The sequence below is a fragment of the Thamnophis elegans genome, chromosome 3, assembly GCF_009769535.1.
Source record: "Thamnophis elegans isolate rThaEle1 chromosome 3, rThaEle1.pri, whole genome shotgun sequence".
NCBI classification, from domain to species: Eukaryota; Metazoa; Chordata; class Lepidosauria; order Squamata; family Colubridae; genus Thamnophis; species Thamnophis elegans.
The window spans coordinates 42,591,781-42,613,850 of record NC_045543.1 but is presented as its reverse complement, the minus strand read 5'-3'; the positions used below and the strand labels follow the sequence as shown (position 1 = coordinate 42,613,850).

At 42.3% G+C, this 22,070-nt stretch overlaps 1 protein-coding gene across 1 annotated transcript in view; it reads right to left on the bottom strand.

The window, feature by feature from the left end:
* The window catches only part of CLCN1 (chloride voltage-gated channel 1), a 68,900-nt gene that overhangs the window by 13,844 nt on the left and 32,986 nt on the right, over positions 1-22,070 (bottom strand). Inside the window, exons 7-16 of the mRNA XM_032213116.1 lie at positions 18,165-18,243; positions 16,818-16,943; positions 16,353-16,437; positions 9,284-9,385; positions 8,835-8,919; positions 7,055-7,204; positions 5,729-5,798; positions 5,114-5,224; positions 4,812-5,025; positions 3,312-3,445 (exon numbers count right to left, since the gene is read on the bottom strand). Of these exons, the coding sequence (XP_032069007.1) occupies positions 3,312-3,445; positions 4,812-5,025; positions 5,114-5,224; positions 5,729-5,798; positions 7,055-7,204; positions 8,835-8,919; positions 9,284-9,385; positions 16,353-16,437; positions 16,818-16,943; positions 18,165-18,243 (1,156 nt within the window). The remainder of the gene's footprint in view (positions 1-3,311; positions 3,446-4,811; positions 5,026-5,113; positions 5,225-5,728; positions 5,799-7,054; positions 7,205-8,834; positions 8,920-9,283; positions 9,386-16,352; positions 16,438-16,817; positions 16,944-18,164; positions 18,244-22,070) is intronic.

The window sequence follows — 22,070 nt, the reverse complement described above, 5'->3', positions numbered from 1 at the left end:
GGAAAGCAAATTTAAAAAATCTAAGGTCTAAAATTCAGGAACGATCAGAGAGTCACTTGACAGATCTTCAGCTTATGAATCCATTTTACATGATGACCCTTACACCTTTATGATGAACAGGAAATAATCAGGAGTGGTCTTCAAAAATTTCAACAGCTGGTACTCTGCCCGGGTGGGCGTGGTGATGGTGGGCATGGCCTAGGCCTCCTGCATCCCTGGGGGGCATTTTCACCTTCCCCAGACTTCGGAGACTTTCCTTGAGCCTCTGGTAGGGCAAAAACAGCCTCTCCTGGGCTCCGGACACCCTCCAGAGGCCTGAAACAGGTCCGTTTCCGGCCTTCTGGAACTTCCAGGGCGCCCATTTTTCCCCCTCCCCGAGCCTCCACATGGGCATTGAACTTACCTCACATCCAAAATGGGACGGGTGGGAGGGGTGGGATGGGGCAGGGTGGGGCCAGCCAGGGGAGGGATTTGGAGTTTCTCCAAACAGCTATGGGTTCTCCCAAACCTAGATGAACCCGTAGCAGCCCACTCCTGGAAATAATGTCTCTGGACTGCCTTATGATTTTAGATATATTTTCTTCTAAGAACACAACTAGAGTGCAAGCTCCAGCCATATTGTAGGAAGGTAACTCCAGGAAACTTCCCTCTCACAATCACCTCATAACTCTCTTAACTTCCCTCTCACAATCACCTCATAACTCTCTCTTAGTAACAGGTCGGGGCTGTAGAAGAAAATTGAAAAATATCAAGGAATACATCTCAGAAGGCTGAATTTCATCATATGTTATAGAGCAGCAGATTTCAGTGTGTTTGGAAGAGCTTGGAGAACTCTGGAAAACTGATCTGTTTCCCAATGAGAAAGAATCTAACAGCAGGCAGCATTCCTTTCATATGAGATGACTCAGAGAAATGCATTAAATAAAATTTAATTTTAGAAATGGAGAAAATGGAAGAGAGGAAATGTGACAGGAATCTATTTATATAAAAAGTAGTTAGAAATTAAGACGCTCTGGGCATATCTACTTTCTGCTTTGTCCACACCACTTCTCCTCTGCCTACACATGTGCATTCTTGAAATATTCAATAAATTCAGAATATACCTCTGAATCATCAACCAACTATTGAGTTTCCATTGTGGACAAGTAACAGACAAGGGAAAACCATTTCAGAGTCTTGCTAGAATCAAAGTGCTTCTTGAGTCATGATTAGGATGTAAAAGAATGAGTGGAATCAAAGACTATATAAACATTTGATCTGGAGCTAACAAATGCCATCTCAATAATGCTCTGGTTTTCTTAGCTAGGGCAGTTCTTTGGACTGCAAAAATACAGACAATCTGTTATTTCTCTCTATCCCTGCTACATATATCATTATTTTCTTGCACAGCTACCCACTCACAAGGACTTAGGATAGCATACAAATTAAAAACTATAATAAAATCAATGTATTTTCAAAACAAAATAGCAACCAAAGACATTCATCAATGCACTACCAGGGATCTATATTTTGCAGTCCAGTTATGTTATCTCCTCAACTATCATTGAAGCTTTCTGACCATGAAACGGCCTTAATGTACCCTTTCCAGAAATACACTATCCCTTTCTTCCCCTCCTCCTTCTTCTCTTCCATCAGGGTGAGATTTCCTCACAGGACTGCAGCTGCTGCTGATTCAATTCAGTATTTGGCATCAATGCCCTGTAGCTGCCTTCTCTCCCACACAAGGTACTGGATCCTAATGCAGGATGGTTGGTGACCAAAACCTACTATACGGGCATTCTATGGCAATTGGCTCACTCTGTTGCCAATTCTCAGTGCAATTTCTTCAACCTGCGTGATAGGAGGATTGTTGAGTTTATCTATGGTGACAGTAAGGCGTCTGATAGCCCTTTTTAAAACTAACAAGTTTTATTAAAGGACATAAGCTTTCTTGAGCCGTAGGTCACTTTATCCAGTGAATTCATCAGATGCATTATGCTTTAAATAAAAAAAAAACACCTGTTACTTGGTAAACTGCTACCATACTTTCCCTGATTTTTTTCAGTACACATCTTCACTCACAGATGAATATGGTAGCATTGTTCCCAGTAGTCCCCAAAGTATTGGTGCCTCTCATGGAAATCCTTGTTTGGGAGGACACTGCATCATTATCTTTAAATTTGTCTTATCAACAAGACCAAGAATTTACTTGACCTTGGAAGGATGGAAGGCTGAGTCAACCTTGAGCCTGGTGAGAATCGAACTGCCAAACTGCTGACAGCCAGCAATCAGCAGAAGTAGCCTGTAGTACTGCATTCTAACCACTGCGCCACCACAGCTCTGTGGTGAATTATTGAATTATTTTCTAAACTGCTTCATTTAGGTGATACATATTCACAAAATCAGTGACTTCTTAGTTCTCAGATTTTTATGGCTAGTTGGAAATTACACTACTCTCTCAGTATTGACTGATTTCCCCAATAAGTAAACATTGCTAAGAAAAAACTGTTTTCCCTGCCCCAGACAAAAGAAAGTTAAATTAGAAATTAAATTAAAAAGAAGTTTAAATTACATTTTGAGAAAACTGAACTTTAAGTTGAAAGTAGAGTTTTGGCTTTGCCCTCTCTCCTTCATACTACAGAACTATACTATAGGAATATATTTGTGAATTCTTGCTACTAAGATGGTGTTCCTTGCCCATAAGAGGAAATGATAGGTTCAGTTTATACAATAGCTATGAATTGGGAAGCAATAACATTAATATGGAGAGGATTCATTGTTCTTGATAGTTCTTTCTTGATCAAGTATACAAAGTTTACCAATTTGTCACCAATGCTATCATCTCTCCTCATTGATGCCACTCCCAAAACTCTAGTGCTCAGGTTCTAGAAAGTTCTGGAAAAATTCCATATTAATTCTTCTTTGCCTCTGCCCCTCTTTTCTCTTTTTTGGCTCTGTCTCTCTATTAGGAAGAGGCAATCAGTAAATTTTATTTTACCCTAAATTACTTTTCAAAATAATGCATGAATATTCAACAAATCCGCTAGCCAGCTGGATTTTTTTTCCAATGGAAGAGCAAGCTTTTGTTTGTACATTCCCACAGAGCCAGCAGCCATCATAAATGCAGTCAGAAACTCTTATTTAAAAAATAAATAAATCAACACTTGAAAGAATTACATCCCTTACATTCCTCATTAAAACCAATCAAATGACTGATCAGAAATGCTTGGAGGGGACAAAAGTAAATCCCGGAGAAACCGTTTCCTGAATCTCTGTTGGCAAGACTGCTTTAATTGGAAACAGGAATTGATGTGTTTCCCTACAAAGCTCACCTGGAAAATCCACCAGAGGAAACGTGTTGACCGTGGTGTTCTGGAGCACGTCCTTCAGATCCCGATATTTGCAATTAGAGGAGATGAATTTGACATCAGACACCATAATGTCCTCAACAAAAATATTGTATTTGCTTGAGTGGGCATAAGTTAAAAATTAAGAAAGAATAAGTAAAGTGGGAGAAAGAGAATTATTTATTCATGTCATACTTTGAGCCCTTGCTGAAAGCTACTTCCTATCAAAAAGTTACCATAAAATCTTACTAATTAAAGCCTACAGGATGTCATTAAAATACTGAAACATCTAACAGAAAAACATAAAACATAAAACCTCACAGGCTTTTAGAAAAACTTGCTTTAATTGCTCTTGTTTGCTTCCCCCCCCCCTTTGATATTTTCATTTACTGGTCTTTGTTCGCCATCCAGTCAGGTTGTTTGAGTTGGGCAACCATATAAATGCAAAAAAAAAAAAAAGGAACACACAAACAAAGGAACATAGGCACTATTCCCAACAACTACAAATGCTTGGGGGGGCAGCCATGTTGCCAAACAGATATCACTATTTCTTAGTGTTGAGAGAAAGAAGGGACATCATTTTTTGATTTTTTTTCCATTCAGGGCATTAGGTGGCTTGAAATTTCAGAACCATCACTCAGTTTAAATTATTTCCAGGAGTTAAAAAAAGAACCAATGGTTCTTAATGGACAGCCTTAACACATTTCCTGGGGGTTCACTCTACTCACAAGAAAGTTGACCTATTTTTAATGAATTGAAGCTTTGGGGAGTTGTGAGCTCATGCTGTTTACCAAACATAACTTAACTGTACTTTACTTAATCCATTTTTGTTCAAGGCGCTAGGCAAAGATGTGATTAGTTCAATGGTGGGATTCAAATAATTTAACAACCGATTCTCTGCCCTAATGACCAGCTGGGTAGGCGGGGCTTGGTGGCCATGTGACTGGGTGGGCATGGCCAACTCAGCGTCACTCACATCAATGGGCGCTTCGCCTTAGTTATTACAATGTAATAAGGGTTAACCAGAGAGGCAGTTTTTGTAAGCAGGGCAATAAAGATTAGGCTAGAAACAACACCAGAATGTTTCCTTCCTGCCTTCCTTACAGAATTAGTCCTGTAAAGTGGAAAAAAACAAAATTATATTTCTTCCAACAACCGGTTCTCCGAACTGCTTAGGAAGCTAACAACTGGTTCTCCCGAATAGGTACAAAATGGCTGAATCCCACCACTGGATTAGTTGCTTTGTGGTTCAGGATATCATGTAAAGAGCCAAACCTCAAATCATCCTCACTTAAAGTCTTTACAGTAGCTATTGAGCTATGATTGCCATAACTGATACATTGGCTACAGATGATTTCAAAATAAATACATTCCAATCTATGAGCCACCTGTTTCGTTGCTTGGGATTGAACTGATCTCTATCTCCTCCTGAACATCTCACCACCTTTTAGCCTACCCCCTTTCTTCTTGGTCAGCCCTAAGTACCTTATTTGGTTCCAGCCCAAGTCTGGTAAATAGGGGAGTTTCTTCACTTGGATGATGCTGTCGTAAAGGCTTGGCTGCAAACTCTGAGCCACCATGTTGGCAAGAATGACGGCCACCATCATTGGCAGGATGTGGGCAATCTGACCTGTCAGCTCGAAGCAAATCACTGCTGTGGAGATAGTGTGGCTGACAGCACCTGTGAGAGCTGCAGCTCCTTTCCCAGGACAAGGGAAAAAAGGGCAAAGTTAGCATCACTTGGATCCCAACTGGAACCAGAGAAAGGAAGAGGGTCTTACACTTACCAATTACTGCATAACCACCAGGTAAGATTTTGTAAACAAAGCCATCAAAGAGAATCCCATCAGGGAAGAGCCAGGCCATGATTTCACCAATCAAGCGTCCGAAAGCAGCCCCTAAAACCCAACAAAGGTAGTTTCTAAACTGTCTTTATCAGGGTCACTAATACACACTCATGTTCTAATGATATTTTGAAGGAGGACAACGAGTCACCATCCAGAGCTTAAGCAACACCCATCCTTGCTTCCTTTAATGCCAGAATAGAAAGAGTGGGCATCGTTGCTATTTCTGAGCATTCAAGTACCCCAGGTTTCGGCTTGCCAGAGAGTCAGATTTTCATGCTTTTCAGTGCTAGTCCTCTATAAACTTGTCCAAGGAAGCATCTTGGAACAGAGGATGAATAGATCATAACTTCTGGGACTGCCACAATCATTTGCAGAACTTGAAGACATAGGAAGGTGGTATGTAGGTAAAATAGGAATGGATTAAGGGAAGGAGAAATGACTTCAGGACATTCAGTCATTTCATAGAAACACAATTCCCCTTTTATTTATGACTCTACCAGCAATTCCTTCCATCTCGATCTGCCTGAAAGTTTTCACAAAAAGATTAAAACTCACCCAGCACAAACACTGGCATGAACCCTCCACAGGGTATTGGCATAGTTGTGGCAACGACAGACATCCAGAACTAGGACAGAGGTAATAAGCAAGCATGGTTACTGGGCAATGTCTCTCTCTCTCTCCCCCTCCCTCCCTCTTTCCCCTCTTCTCCATCCCTCTTGCCCTCTGTCCCTCTCTCCTCTCTATCTCTCTCCCCTCCCCCCTCCCCCCTCTAGAAATAGCTTGAGGGCAGTCTGGCAGATGAAGGTTTTAGCAGAGCCTCTTGCCTTCTACTCTGACTGGCAAAGTAGGAGGATACAAAGGAGGAATCTTCTTCAACAGCTACCTTTCTAATCTACTCGCTCCAGTCCTCTCCCCACACAATGTGCTTCTCTAAAAAGGAACATTTCTCCTCCCCCTTAGGCTACATTGGAGCAGTTATTTTGATGTAGAGCAGAAAGATCATATAGCTGTTAAATTGCAGAGCAGTTGTCCAGACCAATCCATATCTGTTGACTTGGCCAACACTTGGTTTGTGTGTTATGCATCAATTAGTTCAACATTTTTTAAATACTAGCATAAATACTTCTTTTGAAGCTCCCCTTAGGTTAGATAGCATACTAAAAAGATATTTGTTCCACAAGGGATGGAAAGAAGGCTTCAGATACAGATGGCTTCTAAACTATGACCTGTCATGACCCTAGTCACTGGTGCAGAAATAAAATGTCGGTTCCTGTAGCACTTAGTATAGCTTTGTATTTTCCATAAGATTCACCAATACATGAACACATGGCCAAATTCCCATGGTGTACACTAAAGCAAATCCGATTCATCTACATCCCTTTTTTAAAAATTAAATGGATGAACATAAAAAATAATTAACTTTTTTTTACTGCATAAACTTTTTTATACTGCATAAGTTCACAAATTCATTCATTAGGAAGACATAAAGAACAAAAGTCTCCTCCCCATGGACCAAGAATAAATGATAATCTTTTAAGGATAAATTCAAGGGACAACTTATTTACGCTGTAAATAAAGGAGCAAGGAACAAAGCAATTATCTTAAGGAATGGTTGTTGCAATATCATTTTGACCATTCACATTGGAAATCTGGCATTAAAACTACATTTTATGCAGTACTGATTGCACAAACCTTAACTGAAAAAAGGTGGGAAGTCAAATAGCACTGAGATACAATGTTTGGGCAACGTCCTAACTGAGTTTCTGTACAAAAGTAAACCAGGAATTGAAGTCTTCACAGTTCTTTGACTCTGCTCATGGGAAATGGCTCATAATATGGTGGGAGCAACATAGAACTTGCATTGCCAGTTTATCTCCCTACCTTCATGATGAAAAACAACAAGATGATGACAAAGACGCTGACTTTGGGATGGATCCAAACTGCAGATCTCCCCAGGACCTGTGGGTCCTCTGTGTGCTTTACCCAAGTGAAGTTATCAAAGAGGCTGCTGATGGCTTCTCTGGGCATCAGCTACAAGGAGAAAAGGCAATTATACTTGTCTCTCAGAGAAGACTCTTCCCTACCTCAGTGAGGCAAATTTAGAAACAGAACTGACATTTTGATATGCATAAATTATGCCAATTTGTATTGCATATTTTCACTTCAAGCATGGCATCTCATTGTAGATGTGAAAAAATAATTGTTTTGGCTTTTTGTTATGAAACAGAAGAGTCTTAGCAAGATGTATTCTGTGACAGAACCATGCTTTGTTGCCCTTTGATGCTGCTGCAGGATCTCTTCATACAAAAAAGCCTAATTATATTTGTTGGAGGCCACTTTTGAACAGTCTTTCTGTCACCCAGGCCTCCAGATCATACAATCAAAACAAAACCAGGCTTGAAAGGGTTATTTGCATAAGTCTTGATCCTCAAGATACAACCACCACAGCATGCTTGCTTCTTTGAGAATCTCTAGCCTTGCAGAGAACCAACAATACTGGTCAACAGAGAAGCACAGAATGGATTTAACCAACTGATGCTTAACTGCTAGCCAGCCAATGATGCCCTTTCTCATCTTTTTAGTCTTGTAAAATTCTTTCCCCTTTGTAAATTGCATTTTGAAAAGGACCACCCATCTTGAATCTGGTTTTGGAGATTTTAAGAAGATGCCAACATCCAGCTTTAAGACAAAACACTGGGAACTGGGAGGCAGCTTTCTTCTCTAACAAGCTCTAAAACAGCAGAGCACAAGAAATAAGCCAAATACTATTTCTTCTGCAATAATGATTCCCAGTTTGAATTCAACCAAATATTATATGGCTGGAAAGGAGGTTTTCTCAATCCCTGATCATATTTGCAACCCATCTGACAGATCCTTCCACAGTTCAGATGTAATTTATATTGTTTCATAATCCAGGATAATATTTATATTTTCTTTAATTGTTTTGATGATGTCCTCTTTTTCCAGCAAGCAGAGAACAACTGTTTTAATAGAAAAAAGATTGCATAAGGTTACTGTGAGTAAAACCTTCTCCTGTGAATTCATCCTTGGTCTTTAGTGGAAGAATTATGGAATTCCTGACAGAATAAAAAAGATTAGCTTTCATACATCATGTTAAGACATAATGTGTTGGGTCCACATGTTGTGTGAACTTAGCCATTTTGTGATTTGTAAACTATGGTTAATAGCAAAGCTCCTTATTGAGCCCAGTTTGTTCTATTTGCAGTTCACTCAGTAAACCATGGCTTAATACGATATATGAGCAGGATGAATCTAGATCTTATTTTTTCAAAGGCAGAATTCCCTGCCTTCCCTTTCCCATACAACAAAAGCATGGATTTATCATTGCTTTTCTTCTCAGCATGCAGGCAAAATAGAAGGAAAAGCAAGAGTTTATTCAGCACCAGTGTGCTAGCACAAACAAAGAAGTGTTAGTGCTATTTGAAAAGTAAGTGCAAATGGAAAACGCTGTATCCTGCACTATATGAAACAGACACTTGGTGTGTATTTTTATACACTGTGTTATTACAACTGTTAGTTTTATTGAGCTTTTATAAATTCTATTATTTATATTTGTACATTGCTCTGGAACCTCAGGCAATGAAGAACAACACCACAAGGTTAATTGATAAATAACTAGACAGATAAGTGGAATCCTCACTTCTCCAGCCATAAACTGTCCAAAGCCAGGGGGGAATGTCAGAGACGCTATCACAAAAGTTATCACCCCAGGATACACAAGGCGGCTGAAAAAGAAAAGAAACGGGAATTAAATTCATAGAACAGTCTCCGAAAGATGCTGCAAATGCCACGCAGAAGACAAGGGCTCAGCCAATGCTTTCAACACTGATTCCTGAGAATGTGTGGAACTTTTTCCTCTTAGCTAGATATCAGTGTGAGTTCAGCACAAACAAAAAATCCAGCCACTTTATCAGGAAGTAAAATAAATATTAATGTATTGGAGGTGTTACTTGTTTAATCTGAACTAGAGCATAATTCAGCAGCTTCTGCCACTTGTCTATCCCTTGAACTTTTTTCTCTAAATTTTCAGATCATGGCTCCAATCTTAACTAAACTTAAAAATATAATAAGTTAGCAAAGCATACTCACTATTTGGTTAGGAATCGACTTAGAGTAGTATGTTCTCTGACAAATAAAACCACCTGTCGATGAAAATAAACAAAAAATGCTCCAAGGAACCCAGAAAAGATCCTATAACAGAAGATTTGAAAAATAAAATTAATCCTCGGCTTTGAATTTACATAAGAGCACTGTCAAAATTAGATTTAAAAATCTATAGCTAATCTTTCAACAGCCGATCAGATTCTTCCAGAAAGGTTCAAGGATAAATAGCAAAATATATTCCATTTTGAATTCTGCACATTCCCTTATATTTAAGTTCAACAGTATATCCAGAAGGCATAAGTAACCAGAGAGAAATAAACCTTATTGATTAAGATTTTAAAATCTTCAAATGGCACACAACTTTTCTGGCTGCAGGGCATCCATTTGAATGGTTAATTTATGTGACTTTTTAAAAACTGCAAATAAAAAAACAAAAAAGGCAGTATCAGAGATCTCAACCCATTTTCTGCATCCTGTTTTACTGCAAGAACATTCAGAACTGTCATCCATTTTAAAATACAGTTTAAAATGATAAAACACAATCTATCACTTCAGAATTCGCTCCCTAACAATATTTTCCAATCTGTTATGATTTGTATGTTCCAGAGGTTGCCCTCCTTGTTTATATATCCCCATAGCTTGCTTCTCAGCACTGTACTTAGATGTTCATATGACCCTAAAACTAAGATATATCCCAAGATAATCTTCTACTGTACAGTACTGTTTCTTAAAGTGTGGTCATAGGATACCGGGGGCGGGGGGGGGGGAGAGTCTCACCACTTTTTCAGGAATCTGCAAAATTAAAATTATCTATACGTTGAAAAATAACACAACATCAACATCCTATCAATCAATCATAAGTGGCAATTGCAGCAGTGAAATCATTGATTTTAATTTTTAATATAGTAAATATCACTAAAATATAGCCCATGCAAAGAAAAGCTCTTCGGAGTCCTCCCTAATGTTTAGAAGTTGGAAGGGTCTTAAGAGAAAAAAGTTTAAGAAACACTATTCTACAGCACTATATGTTCCAGAGAATGTACATGGCATTGTATATGCCAGATGTAGCTCACCTTTTTGTTGTCACGTACCGAAAGCATGCATGCGTACACAACAGTGTGTGACTATGTGGCCAGACCCAGAATGTGCGGCACCCCCCATGTGCCCCACCCCCTCCGTATACACGTGTGAATCCCCTGCACTCCATTTTAGGCCTAGCAGGCCTCCCTGCAGCTTCCTGGGACTAAAAATGAGCCACAGGGGGGAACGCCGCACCCCCCCCCGCGCTCCCCCCATGCATGTGTGTGCATCTCCCGCATGCACCCTAGGCATGCGCAGCAGATTCCCCAAAATCAGCTGACCAGATGGAGGCATGCGCACATGGGCGGTGGAGCTGAGATGGGGCAACAGCTAGTGTGCCCACAGAGAGGGCTCTGCGTTCCACCTGTGGCACACGTGCCATAGGTTCGCCATATACTCTAATCCTGATTTTTGTTGTCACTAATATACCTAGATTGAACAACCACACATTCTTGAGCTGTAAGAGGTCCAAAAACAATTGGAAGAATCACTACTTTTTGAGTTATTTGGTTAAAGATTCGGCACCTACAACTCAGTACTGAAACTCTTGGCAAAGCATGAAAGAGTTTGGGGTTCCTAAGCCAAGATTAGAATATCAGTCACAGCTCGTTCTTAAACTACATGTATGTAAACATGCCACTAAACTAAGGTGACCAGATTTTCAGATTGGTAAAGAGGGACACCATTGACCTGGCGGGGGAGGGAGCTAGGCCGTCGCAGTTACTGCCAGCCCGCGGCCTCACTAGGGACGTCTGGTCATCTTAATTATACATATCCTCTCTCTCTCTATCCATCCATCCGTCTGTCTGTCTATCTGCCTGCCTATCTGTCTATCTAGTTATGGTATCCCTCTCCCTCTTTCCCCCTCTCTCCATCCGTCTATCTGACTGTCTACCTATCTCTTTCTCTTTCTCTCTATCCATCCGTCTATCTGCCTGCCTATCTGTCTATCTAGTTATGGTCTCTCTCTCTCTCTCTCTCTCTCTCTCTCTCTCTCTCTCTCTCCCTCTCCCTCTCCCTCTCCCTCTCCCTCCCTCATCTCATTATCATCTACCTCAGTGTTTCTCCACCTTGAAGACTTGAAAGTATGTGGACTTCAACTCCCAGAATTCTTTCAAGTCTCCAAGGTGGAGAAACACTGATCTATCTAATAAATATAATTATTTCTCCCTCTCTTTTTCACTCTCTCTCCAGCGCACAAACGCAAATGCATAGGGCAGCCCACCTCACACACAGGTAACTCCGGGCGGCTTACAACATTATGATGCACACCCAAAGCGAATAGAGTCAGGTGCCTGTGATCCTAACCCTCCTTTCCTGAGGGGGGAAGGCCGTGGAACACTGCAAAACTCTTCTTGGTTGCGTCACTCTCTGGGGCTTTCACTTTCACTTGTCTCCCCCCCGCAACCTTTCCAAAGCCAAGCTTCATACGATTCTAACCAATCCCAGCGCCTCTCGCATCTCTCCTTTGCAAGCGTCACCCTGGCCTCTGAGCATGTGCATCTTTTCCCTGGCTTTCCACCTAGCCGTGAGCGGATGGTGGTGGGATTGCCGCCCGGGAGCCGCCAGCCTTCCTGCCCAACACCTACTCTCCCCGGACTTGTTTTGATGAGCGCGGGGCGACTGATGGTAGTTTGCGCCGGCCGCGCCCGCTCAAACTATCGTCAGTCGCCCCGTGTTATAAGATTAAGATCTCTTGAATTAGATTCCGGCTGATGCGGCGGGCGGTGCGGATTGCAGCAGGGACGGCTGGGGCATTGGAACTGAGGAAAAGAATAGAGAGGGGGGCGTGTGGAGAAGAAGAAGCGTGCTGAGTCCTAAGACACTGGCGATCTGGGGCTGCTGTAAGCAGGCGCTGGGCTTCGGGGGAGTGGGGGATGTGCAAAGGCCCCTCCTCTAATGCTTCCGGCTCTTCCAAAGAAGGGGGTCGGGGGGGCTTGTGCAGACCCCTCCCCCCTATTCCCGCATCTCCTTGCAGGAACCCCCAATCGCCAGGGGCATCGGACTCCAAATCCCATCGTAGCAGCCCCCAATGGCCAGTGTCTTAGGACTCCAAATCCCATCGCAGGAACCCCACTCGCCAAGATCATAGGACTCCAAGTCCCATGCCATCTGCTTCTAGATCTCCCTCGCAAGCTTCAGCAGCCCTGATGACAGCTCAGCACGCTTCTTCTTCTCCACACGCCCCCCTCTCTATTCTTTTCCTCAGTTCCCACGCCCCGGCGGGTCCGCACAAGTTCCTCACCTAGTTAAGCGCGCCTTGGATCCCAGCCCCGGGGCACCTTTCCACGGTTGGCCAAGCTCCTGCTCTCCCCGCAAAAGGTAGCCTCGCCACCGCCTCTCTCTATTCCCTTTGCCCGCTGTCGGTTAAGAACAAAGCCCACGGTGGGGAAGCTGCTTGTTTGTGTGCCTGGGATTCTTTGGGGTGTGTGTGTATAATTGTCTCCAGCTGAAGGAGCGGAAGCGGGAGGAACGAAGCTCGAAGAAGCCAGGGAAAAGATGCAACCCCCCCCCCCCAAACTTCCCGCATGGGTTAAAGTAGAGCCTCGGGATGCCTTCATATGGAATCTCCCTGCTTCCTCTCGGCTTTGACCTAGGGAGATCCCAGGCGCTCCCGCCACCCAGCTGGAAAGGAGGAAAATCGCGGGGTTGGGGAGAATCAGTGAGCCAGAGAAGGCTGTGGGTGTCTCCGCCATACACTCAGGCGCCAGACCTGCTGCTGCTACTACTGGGCAGGAGCGCTGGGGCAGCGTCCAGCCAACCTGCTGGAAGCCTGGCAACTGACAATGGCAATCCGTCTTGCTTTCCCACTCTGCTCCTCTTTCCCAACGCAAAGGTAGATGGGCAGAGAGATAAGGCAGAAGAAGGGAGGGCAGCCGATGCCTCGACCGACAAGAGGCACGTCCTCCGCACCCTTAGCAGGACCAGTCCCATCCCTCCCGCCTGTCCCCACCAGCGCAGCCCCTGGCGCAATCGGGCTGCAATCGGTGGCCGTCCCTGCTGCAATCCGCGCCGCCCGCCGCATCAGCCAGAATCTAATTCAAGAGATCTTAATTTTATAACACGGGGCAACTGACAATAGTTTGAGTGGGCGGGGCTGGCACAAACTACAGTCAGTCGCCCCGCGCTCATCAAAACAAGTTCAGGGAGAGTAGATGTTGGGCAGGAAGGCTGGCGGCTCCCGGGTGGCGATCCCACCACCATCCGCTCGCGGCTCTTCCCGCCCGGACTTCCAAAGCCTTCCAGCCTGCCCGGGGCAAGTCAGCTGCAGTGCAGCCAGTGGTGGGCAGGAAGTCTTCTGGTGGCTATCCCACCACCATCCACCTGCTCACTTGCTACGCTACCCCGCCCATGCTCGTCACTTACTCTCTTTGGGTGAGTTCAGAGAAGCGGCGGCCCCGGGAGTCAGGAGAGCCGGGACAGGCTGGGAAGCAGACGGAGCCGAAAGGGGTCCCGCGGAGGAGTCTCTGGCTGCTGCGCTCGCCTCGCCCACCGGCCCTCAAAGTGCGCGCGGGATGGTTTGGCGGAAAGGCGCCGCTTCCAGACCCCGCCGAGGGTGGCTCTTTTTGGAGAGGCGGAGGCTTTCCCATGGCTTGTCCGGGTGGAAGTGGGGCTGGAAAGGCGAGCTCGCTGCCCTGCCCATCCGCCCACTCACTCGCTACGCTACCCTGCCCATGCAAGCAGCAGCGGATGGGTGGGGGAGTGAGCGATCGAAGAAGGCGCCAAAATTAAAAAGCAGGATCTTTTGAGAACGGCCCAGGACGCGGGAAAAATTATGAAAAAGCGTGCCTGTCCTGCCAAATGCAGGACGTCTGGTCACCCTACACTAAACTAATTGTTGAATTAATTCTGTCAGGAGTGAATTTCAAAGCTTGCTTTTGATCCAAAAGACTTCTGGTCAGGTTGCATACAAAGAAATCAACAAAACAGCTTTTCTGCGTATCAGGGATGTGCAGTTAGGGGAGGCAGGGTGGGCAGGACCTCACCACTGTCATCATGAAAAGAAAAAAAAATGTAAAAGGAAAAAAGCTGAGGTAGTTGCTGCCTGAGTCACAGTGGATGACTCTGCTTAGTGCTTAACTGTTTAAAAAAGCCTCTAAAAAAGTGCCCTCTGCAGGAGGAGGCGAGAGAACCACGTGCCTCATTTAGTCTATCTTTATGATCACTTGAGCAGAGTTAAGCAAGGGTTAAAAGCCGAAAAATTCCTTATGTAGATGAGGCATGTGGTTCTCTTGCTTCCTCCTGTATAGGGCACTTTTTTAGAGGCTTTTTTAAACAGTTAAGCAGAGTCATCCATTGAAGACTCTGCCAGCAACTAACCCAGCCTGACCTCAGCAGCTCTTGCCTTTTTCTTTTTACATTTTTACATTTTCATCATGGCAGACAATAGCAGAGTTGAAATCCTCTGTGAAACAGCTGGAAAAGGTATGTGGGTTGGAGGGAGGGGGAGGAATTCAAAAGCCCCAGTGCTGTGTCCGCCATAGATGCGGGATGCCTCTATGTCAGACACAGTGGCGGGGCATCTGAACACCCTGCCACTGTGTCCAACATAGGGTGGCTTTTGCCCGCTTGCCTCACCAGCCATAAACCTCACCACACGTCACTGCTGCGTATACAATATTTCTCAATCCTAATGATAAACTACACAACCAAAAATATTAATTAAGACGATGATTGGAATTCCACTCTCAGTCATGGAAATTCACCAAATAATTTTGAGTCACAGTCACCATCTCTCAGTACAACCTAGCTCATAAGTCTCTAAAACTGAGGAAGGGATTGTTTATATAATTTGCAGAAAAGGCAGAATAAAAATCTAACACCAATATCTAGTGTTTTCTTTTACATCTGATCATCCCAAAGCAGAGTGTAATTTCCCTTTTGCCAAACAAAAACAAAACATTTCCTTGTCAGTCAACAGGAGTGCTGATTTACCACCAGTTTATAAGGAATTTAGGAGCCAAGGACTTGGTAGCACAAGGAAACAATAGCCAATAACAGGCCATCAACATCCCGATCAATCAATAGAAAGCCACACCCAACCAGGCAACACATAAATACATAGATCAGCCCCAAAGCACACATTCCAGTAGAGAGAAGATCCCTGAGGATGGATCCAGCATGAGTCCAAAAGATCATCATCATTACCATCATCATCAGAATTGGAAGGGACCTTGGAGGTCTTTTAGTCCAAACTCTTGCTCATGTAGGAGACCCCATACCATTTCAGACAAATGGGTGGCCAGTCTCTTCTTAAAAGCTTCCAATGATAGAGCACCCACAACCCCTGAAGGCAAGATGTTCCTCTGGTTGATTGTTCTCACTGTCAGGAAATTTCTCCTTAGTTGCTCCTCTCCTTGGTTTTTATCCATTGTTTCTTGATTTGCTTTCAGGTGCTTTGGAAAATAAGTTGACTCCCTCTTGTTTGTGGCAGCCCCTCAAATATTGGAACACTGCTATTATGTTACTCCTGTCCTTCTTTTCTAGACTAGACATATTCAATTCTTGCAACCATTCTTCATATGTTTTAGCCTCCAACCCCCTAATCATCTTAATTGCTCTTTTTTGCATTCTTTTCAGAGTCTCAATATCTTTTTTATATTGTGGTGACCAAAACTAGATGCAATATTCCCAGTGTGGTCTTGCTGGTTACTGATCCAGATTGGATCCTGCAACATCATGCTGGGGTGCATATATTTGCTAATATAAGGCAGCTTGAAATACAGGTGTGAAAAAAGTTTGACTTGTATGGGGAAGAGGCAATGACTAACCACTTCTATACTGTTCCCAAGAAACTGTGTGAACATTTCTTTGTAATCCCCTTAAGAGTTGAGTATGCTTCAAAAGAGACCTTATCTGTTTCTAATATGGAACTTTCTAATTTAACTGCTTCAAACGGACAATTTTCAATATGGCTTGCCTTTCTTCACCCCCGCAACCCCAACTGCAATTAGGTGTGCTCCAGTGGGCTTACCCTATTACAGCAAACGCCGGCAGCTCCTGTAGGTCAAAGGGGAAATCCATGCGAAAGTTTGTTCTGAAGAGGGCTGTGATGGTGACTGTGAGGAGGGGGGTGGAGAGAATAAACAACCAGGGTGACCAGGTAAGGAAAAAAAACATGAAGTTAGGCCCTCAGTACCCAAACAATGAGAGAGTCTCAGAACAGCCTAAGAACACTCTTTATTACCATCATCTCAGGTTTAAGAACTTTTTCGGGGGGGGGGGGGAATTGTAAGTGTTCCAAGAAGAGTGAAATAATTCAGCCTTAATACCACCTTGTTAAAAATGGTTCTGTTGTTACTAAAAACCCTTCTGCCTTGCACAGACATTCCCCTACCCACTATCCCCATAATCTTCCAGAAGTTGTGTGTGAAGCTAATTGAGGGAGGCATCAACAATGGCAAGAGAGACTGGAAGGAGATGCCTCTTCTCATCTTACTTGCATCCTTGTTCCAGACAGCAAAGACTCGGAAAACAAAGGCACTGAATGTAGCTGCAAAGAATCCACGCCAATAGTTACGAACTGCAAAATAGGTGGAAGTGACTTCAATGCTAAAGAGGACACCTACAGAGTAGATAAAAATTCTCATCAGTTCTCTATGCCCACAAAATGCATGCAAATACTATTTCTCCCAGCCATCACTCCCCCAAAATAGGCTTTTGCAAAAGGGATAAGAGTTACAACAATACATGGGCATGAAAGTGAAGTTTACTTTTAATTTCTTTTCATTTTGCAAACGTTTTGTTTTGTTTTTATGGTTAGAATTAAGGTGTCAGGGTTCCAAGTAACACCCCCAACGCTGAAGGCCCAATGTAAAAGATGGCTTTCATAAGGTCTGACACAGTGGTGGGATTCAGCCAGTTCGCACCACTTCGGGAGAATGGGTTGTTAACTTTCTGAGCAGTTTGGTGAACTGATTGTTGGAAGAAATCATTAGGGCAGAGAACCGGTTGTTAAATTATTTGAATCCCACCACTGGTCTGACATAAGGCCACAGAGGAATAAGGGTAAGTTCCCTTATGAAGTTCCCCAAGTCACCCTTTATGTTAACTCACTACTTTCCCAACTTTCTACCATCAGAAGAATGTTTCCTGTTGAAGAACACTTTGAGGCTGGATTACATATTAAGTTCACTTCACAAGACGTTCTGGATAGCACTGCTGAATCTAATTCAGGGGTACCCAACCCACAGACCACTACCAGGTCTTGAGCATTCAGAACTGGACCGTGGAAGTGGCGGGTGAGTGTGCAGAACCATCTCCCTTCCCCCCACTCCACCGGGCTGCAGGGATGGAAAAGTTTGAGGAACTCTGCCTAACATCAATTGAGCTTGATTGTAAAATGTGTTTTCTTACTGGGAAAAAAAAATCCAAAGAACTTCAGGGTTATCTGGAATGAATGTTGAAAGCCTGTATTTTGGTGGAATAGAAGCTGCCGCCACCCTTCCAATGTGACATCACTGCCTCCTATTCTAGTGACAAGGGGCTTCTCAAAACATTGCATTGGCTTTACCCATATGGGTTCTCAGTTGAGTATGTATTGGAGAAGCATGGGAAGATGCTATGAATGAACACTAATCTTCATATTGTTAAGATTCTAAAAAAAAATGGAGGGCTTTTTAATGGGTTGGAAAATGATGACCAATAGGATCCTGGGAAGGAAGAGTGCTATCAATATAAAATCAATAATATTAATAATAATAAAAGGTCTTATAAATGATTAAAGCATGATTCAAGAGAGAAGATGTGACTTGGAAAATTTAGACAAAAGCAAGCAGCCACTTGCCTCCAAGTGGTGTCCCGAAACAGCAGCCAACCCCCACTGCGCATCCCACAGTCAGGACATCTGCATAATAATATGGCTGCTACTAGTGGAAGAGATGAGACAGAGAGAGAGGGGGGAAAAACAGGAAAGAAGAGGAGTGAGAGGATTGGAAGCTAATATTACAAGACAATCAGTTGATGTTCTGTAGCCCATCTTGGACCCATTTACTGTATATTCTGTATATGTCACTGTTTCTGTTTTATGTCATTCTGGCCCGGACAAGATCCAATATGTTTGTGCAAGAAATTGGGGCATTATACATGAATGCACAACTCTTATAGAAACAGAATACTTTCAGCTTTTCAGATCCAACATTTTTTAAAACATCAAAAAGGGTGCTGCATATTAACAGTTGATGGTTAAGAAGCGTATGTTGTGAATACCTTCACACATCATAAAACTCCAGTTTGAAGGTATAGGAATCTGGATGTGTTTTAAATGTACAGGCTTTTGTCTGTGAATACAAATACCTCGAGAATGTGCTACAAAATGGAACTGCTGCATTCTCCCAATTACGATAGTACTTGGGAGTACTAAGTACTTGTGAATAACTTCAGTACCTTAGAACAGTGTTTCTCAACCTTGGCCACTTGAAGATGTCTGGACTTCAACTCCCAGAATTCCCCAGCCAGCGAATGCTGGCTGGGGAATTCTGGGAGTTGAAGTCCGGATATCTTCAAGTGGCCAAGGTTGAGAAACACTGCCTTAGAACGAATTCCATTGTAGTCTAGCTTTTATAAAAAATTGTGAACAATGAACAGAATGTTGTGCATGAAAGAGCTTTTTTGTCTGGTTGATATTCTCATGAGTGAAATACCACTTTAGGAACCATTCCATTTGGAATTCTATTTTTAAATAGTAATTTTATTAAAGATTATAATTACAATAGTAGGAATTATTTCATTTGGAATTAATGGATGTGCCATACAGGCAATGTATCTGGCTGAATCTCTTTGCTTAGATGGAGCTTCAAATGGTTTGACTCAATCTGTTTTTGTTGTCCAATTCATATGATTTACTGCCATACACAGATGACAAAAAAATAAGAGGAAAGAAAAAAAGGAGCAACAAGGCCTCTCTTCAAAGAAGCACATAGGAAGAGAGATTGCTGAAGTCACCAAAATACAGCTGGTAACCCAAAAGGTCATCTTTATATGGATAGGATTATTATCAATATTGAATTCTATCTACTAAAGCGCTTTCATTCAAATTTACACAGAGGTTTCAAATTCATGTTTGTAGTACATGCCTTATTTCAAAATTACCAAACACAGATTCTTGTTTAGAGGATTCAGCAAGGAAAAAACAATGAAGGGTATCAATTACCTTTATCAGTAAATTTAAAAAAATCTTAGCATTCATCAACCAGGATAGGGAAAAATGTAAAGTTTTAAAGATATATATATATATAAGCCATGGTGGCACAGTGGTCTGAATGCAGTATGGCAAAATAACTCTGCCTGGAGTTCAATCCTGATGGGCTCAAGATTGACTCAGCCTTCCATCCTTCAGAGATCAGTAAAATGTGTACCCAAATTGTTGGGGAAAATATGCTGGCATTTATAAACCACTATGGGGCAGTAAATATGTCTAAGTGCTACTGCTGTTGCTATCCATTCAAGTATACATTTCCAAATTAAGTTTGAAAAAGTTGCAAAAGTCAAATAGCAAATTTCCAAATTATACCTAATTGTCACTTCAGAAAATAATGATCCATGTCAGGTATAACCACAGGGTGGCTGATAGTTGACTGACAGGCTTGCTCTCACTGAATATATTGAAAAATTGCTTTTATTCAAAGGGAAAAAAAGAGTGAATCAAGATGCCATCGGATTTCCTGCTCTTGGCAACTTGATAAAGAATCTGCTATAATTAGCTTATGGATTCAATTGTGTTTCTTCAGTGACTAATTATAGGCTATTTGTTTGTTTTATTTATTTAAACGTCTTCTAGGAGTACCCATATTTTGTGCTCTAACTTTTGGTAGAAACAGAAAAATAAATAAATAAATAAACAAACAATAAAATCAGCATTAAACAAATCTTCCATTTCCCAAAAACAAACACTTCTCCATATGGCAATATTTAAATGTATTGGGCTCTTGGAAAAAAGCTGCCAGGCTGAAATCGAAGTCCATTTATCTCCCATCTAATATTTCATCTTTGTAAAATGACTTGAATATTTCTAAGATCCTTAATCTCATACCAAGAATCATTGTCTCCCTCCCGCCTATGGATAAAAGTATTTTCTTGAACAACAACAAAATCTCTTCTTAAGGTCTTTAACCCAAAGTATTATTTTATCATTGTTATGACTATACTTGTTATTTATAGACTAGCTGTAAAAACAAAGTATTTTCAGCACCTGACTTAGCAGTTTTAAGGTAATGGTGAAAAGAAAAATAGCCTACAGTATATATAGTAAAGCATTTTAATTAAAGTTCCTATTTTCCTTAAGGAAAAAAAAACAAATGGAGGAGATAATGGGGATAGTCATTTTCCCTGTGGATTTCCACAGGATGCTCATTCAGCGTTTTTCCATTTCCCTGCAAGGTTACATGAGATAAAATAGCTGCACCATTGTGCCTTAAGAGTTCTTGTATCTGTTACAAAGAAAACACATCTTTCATCCCAGAAATGTCCTCAGCCTGGAGCATCAGCATGTTGTATTAACACAGGAATGCACTTGCCTCCAAGTGGGGCCCCGAAGCAACATCCAACACCAACTGCACAAGCGGCCACCAGGAGGTCCAGTTGCCTATGCACGTTCTGGAACAAAGAGCCCAGCCAGAGAGAGGCATGCCAGGGTTAGAGTGAGCACAGGCAAGAGTTAGTCCTTTCTTCTCCTGCTGCTCAAATGCTAAGCATCTGCCAGCAGCAAAGCCAGCCTTCTTTTAGAGCTTTGTGAGTCGGCTTTAGTAGCAAGGGTCAGCCAGTATCTACAAGAACTCAGACTCTTCCTGCCTTGGTCCCATTTCCCGTATTCTCCTTACATTCATTTTATTTCTTAATGTTCAGGTTGATTAGATCAGAGGTCTCCAACCTTGGCAACTTTAAGCTGGTTGAGGAATTCTGGGAGTTGAAGTCCACAAGTCTTAAAGTTGCCAGGGTTGGAGACCCCTGGATTAGATGACTTCTAAAATAAATCATCTAAGCATTTGTTCTCAGCCATTGGAAGAATACAGTCTGGCCAAGTCATAAAGCTGTTGCTTATTTTATTTCTGCAGCTAGGGTTAGAAGCAACAAGCTTCTGGAGTCACAGCCAGCCTCAAGACGTAGCTGCTTACAACAGCCATAGCTATAAGCACAGTTTGCATGTTAATTGTTCTCAATGAATCTGCTCTTAAATACAAGAAGAGGGGGAGGGGGAATCATCCTTATTTACATCTATTCAAACACTTCAGTTTCATAAGGGTAACAACTGAAGTAAAGACTCTCAGTCCTAAATTATGCTGGTCTTTTTGCAACCAGCATATATGACAGAGATATGGCCAACCTTGTTTATCTTTGGCTCTTCTGCATATTTGTGTTTGCAAAAGTTTGGAATCATGTTTTATCAGGAGAAAAGGCGCAAATCAGAATGAGTTGATATTCCACAGGATAAGTAAAGTTCAGATTTAACGTGAGGATAGGAAACTGATATTAAAAGCCCATTCCATACTGCCAGATTACCTGTTCAAATTGTTCCCTCATACGTAATTCCAAACTTTTATTTACACAGAAATTGATATTTTGGAAAAGCCAAACATTGCTCCTGATATTTTTTCCAGTACAATTACAATTGCACTACATTATTCTTGAGCAATTCTTCCATGTTTCACTGGACATAATTGCAGTCAAGATACTTAATACTCCTCCCACTGTCATC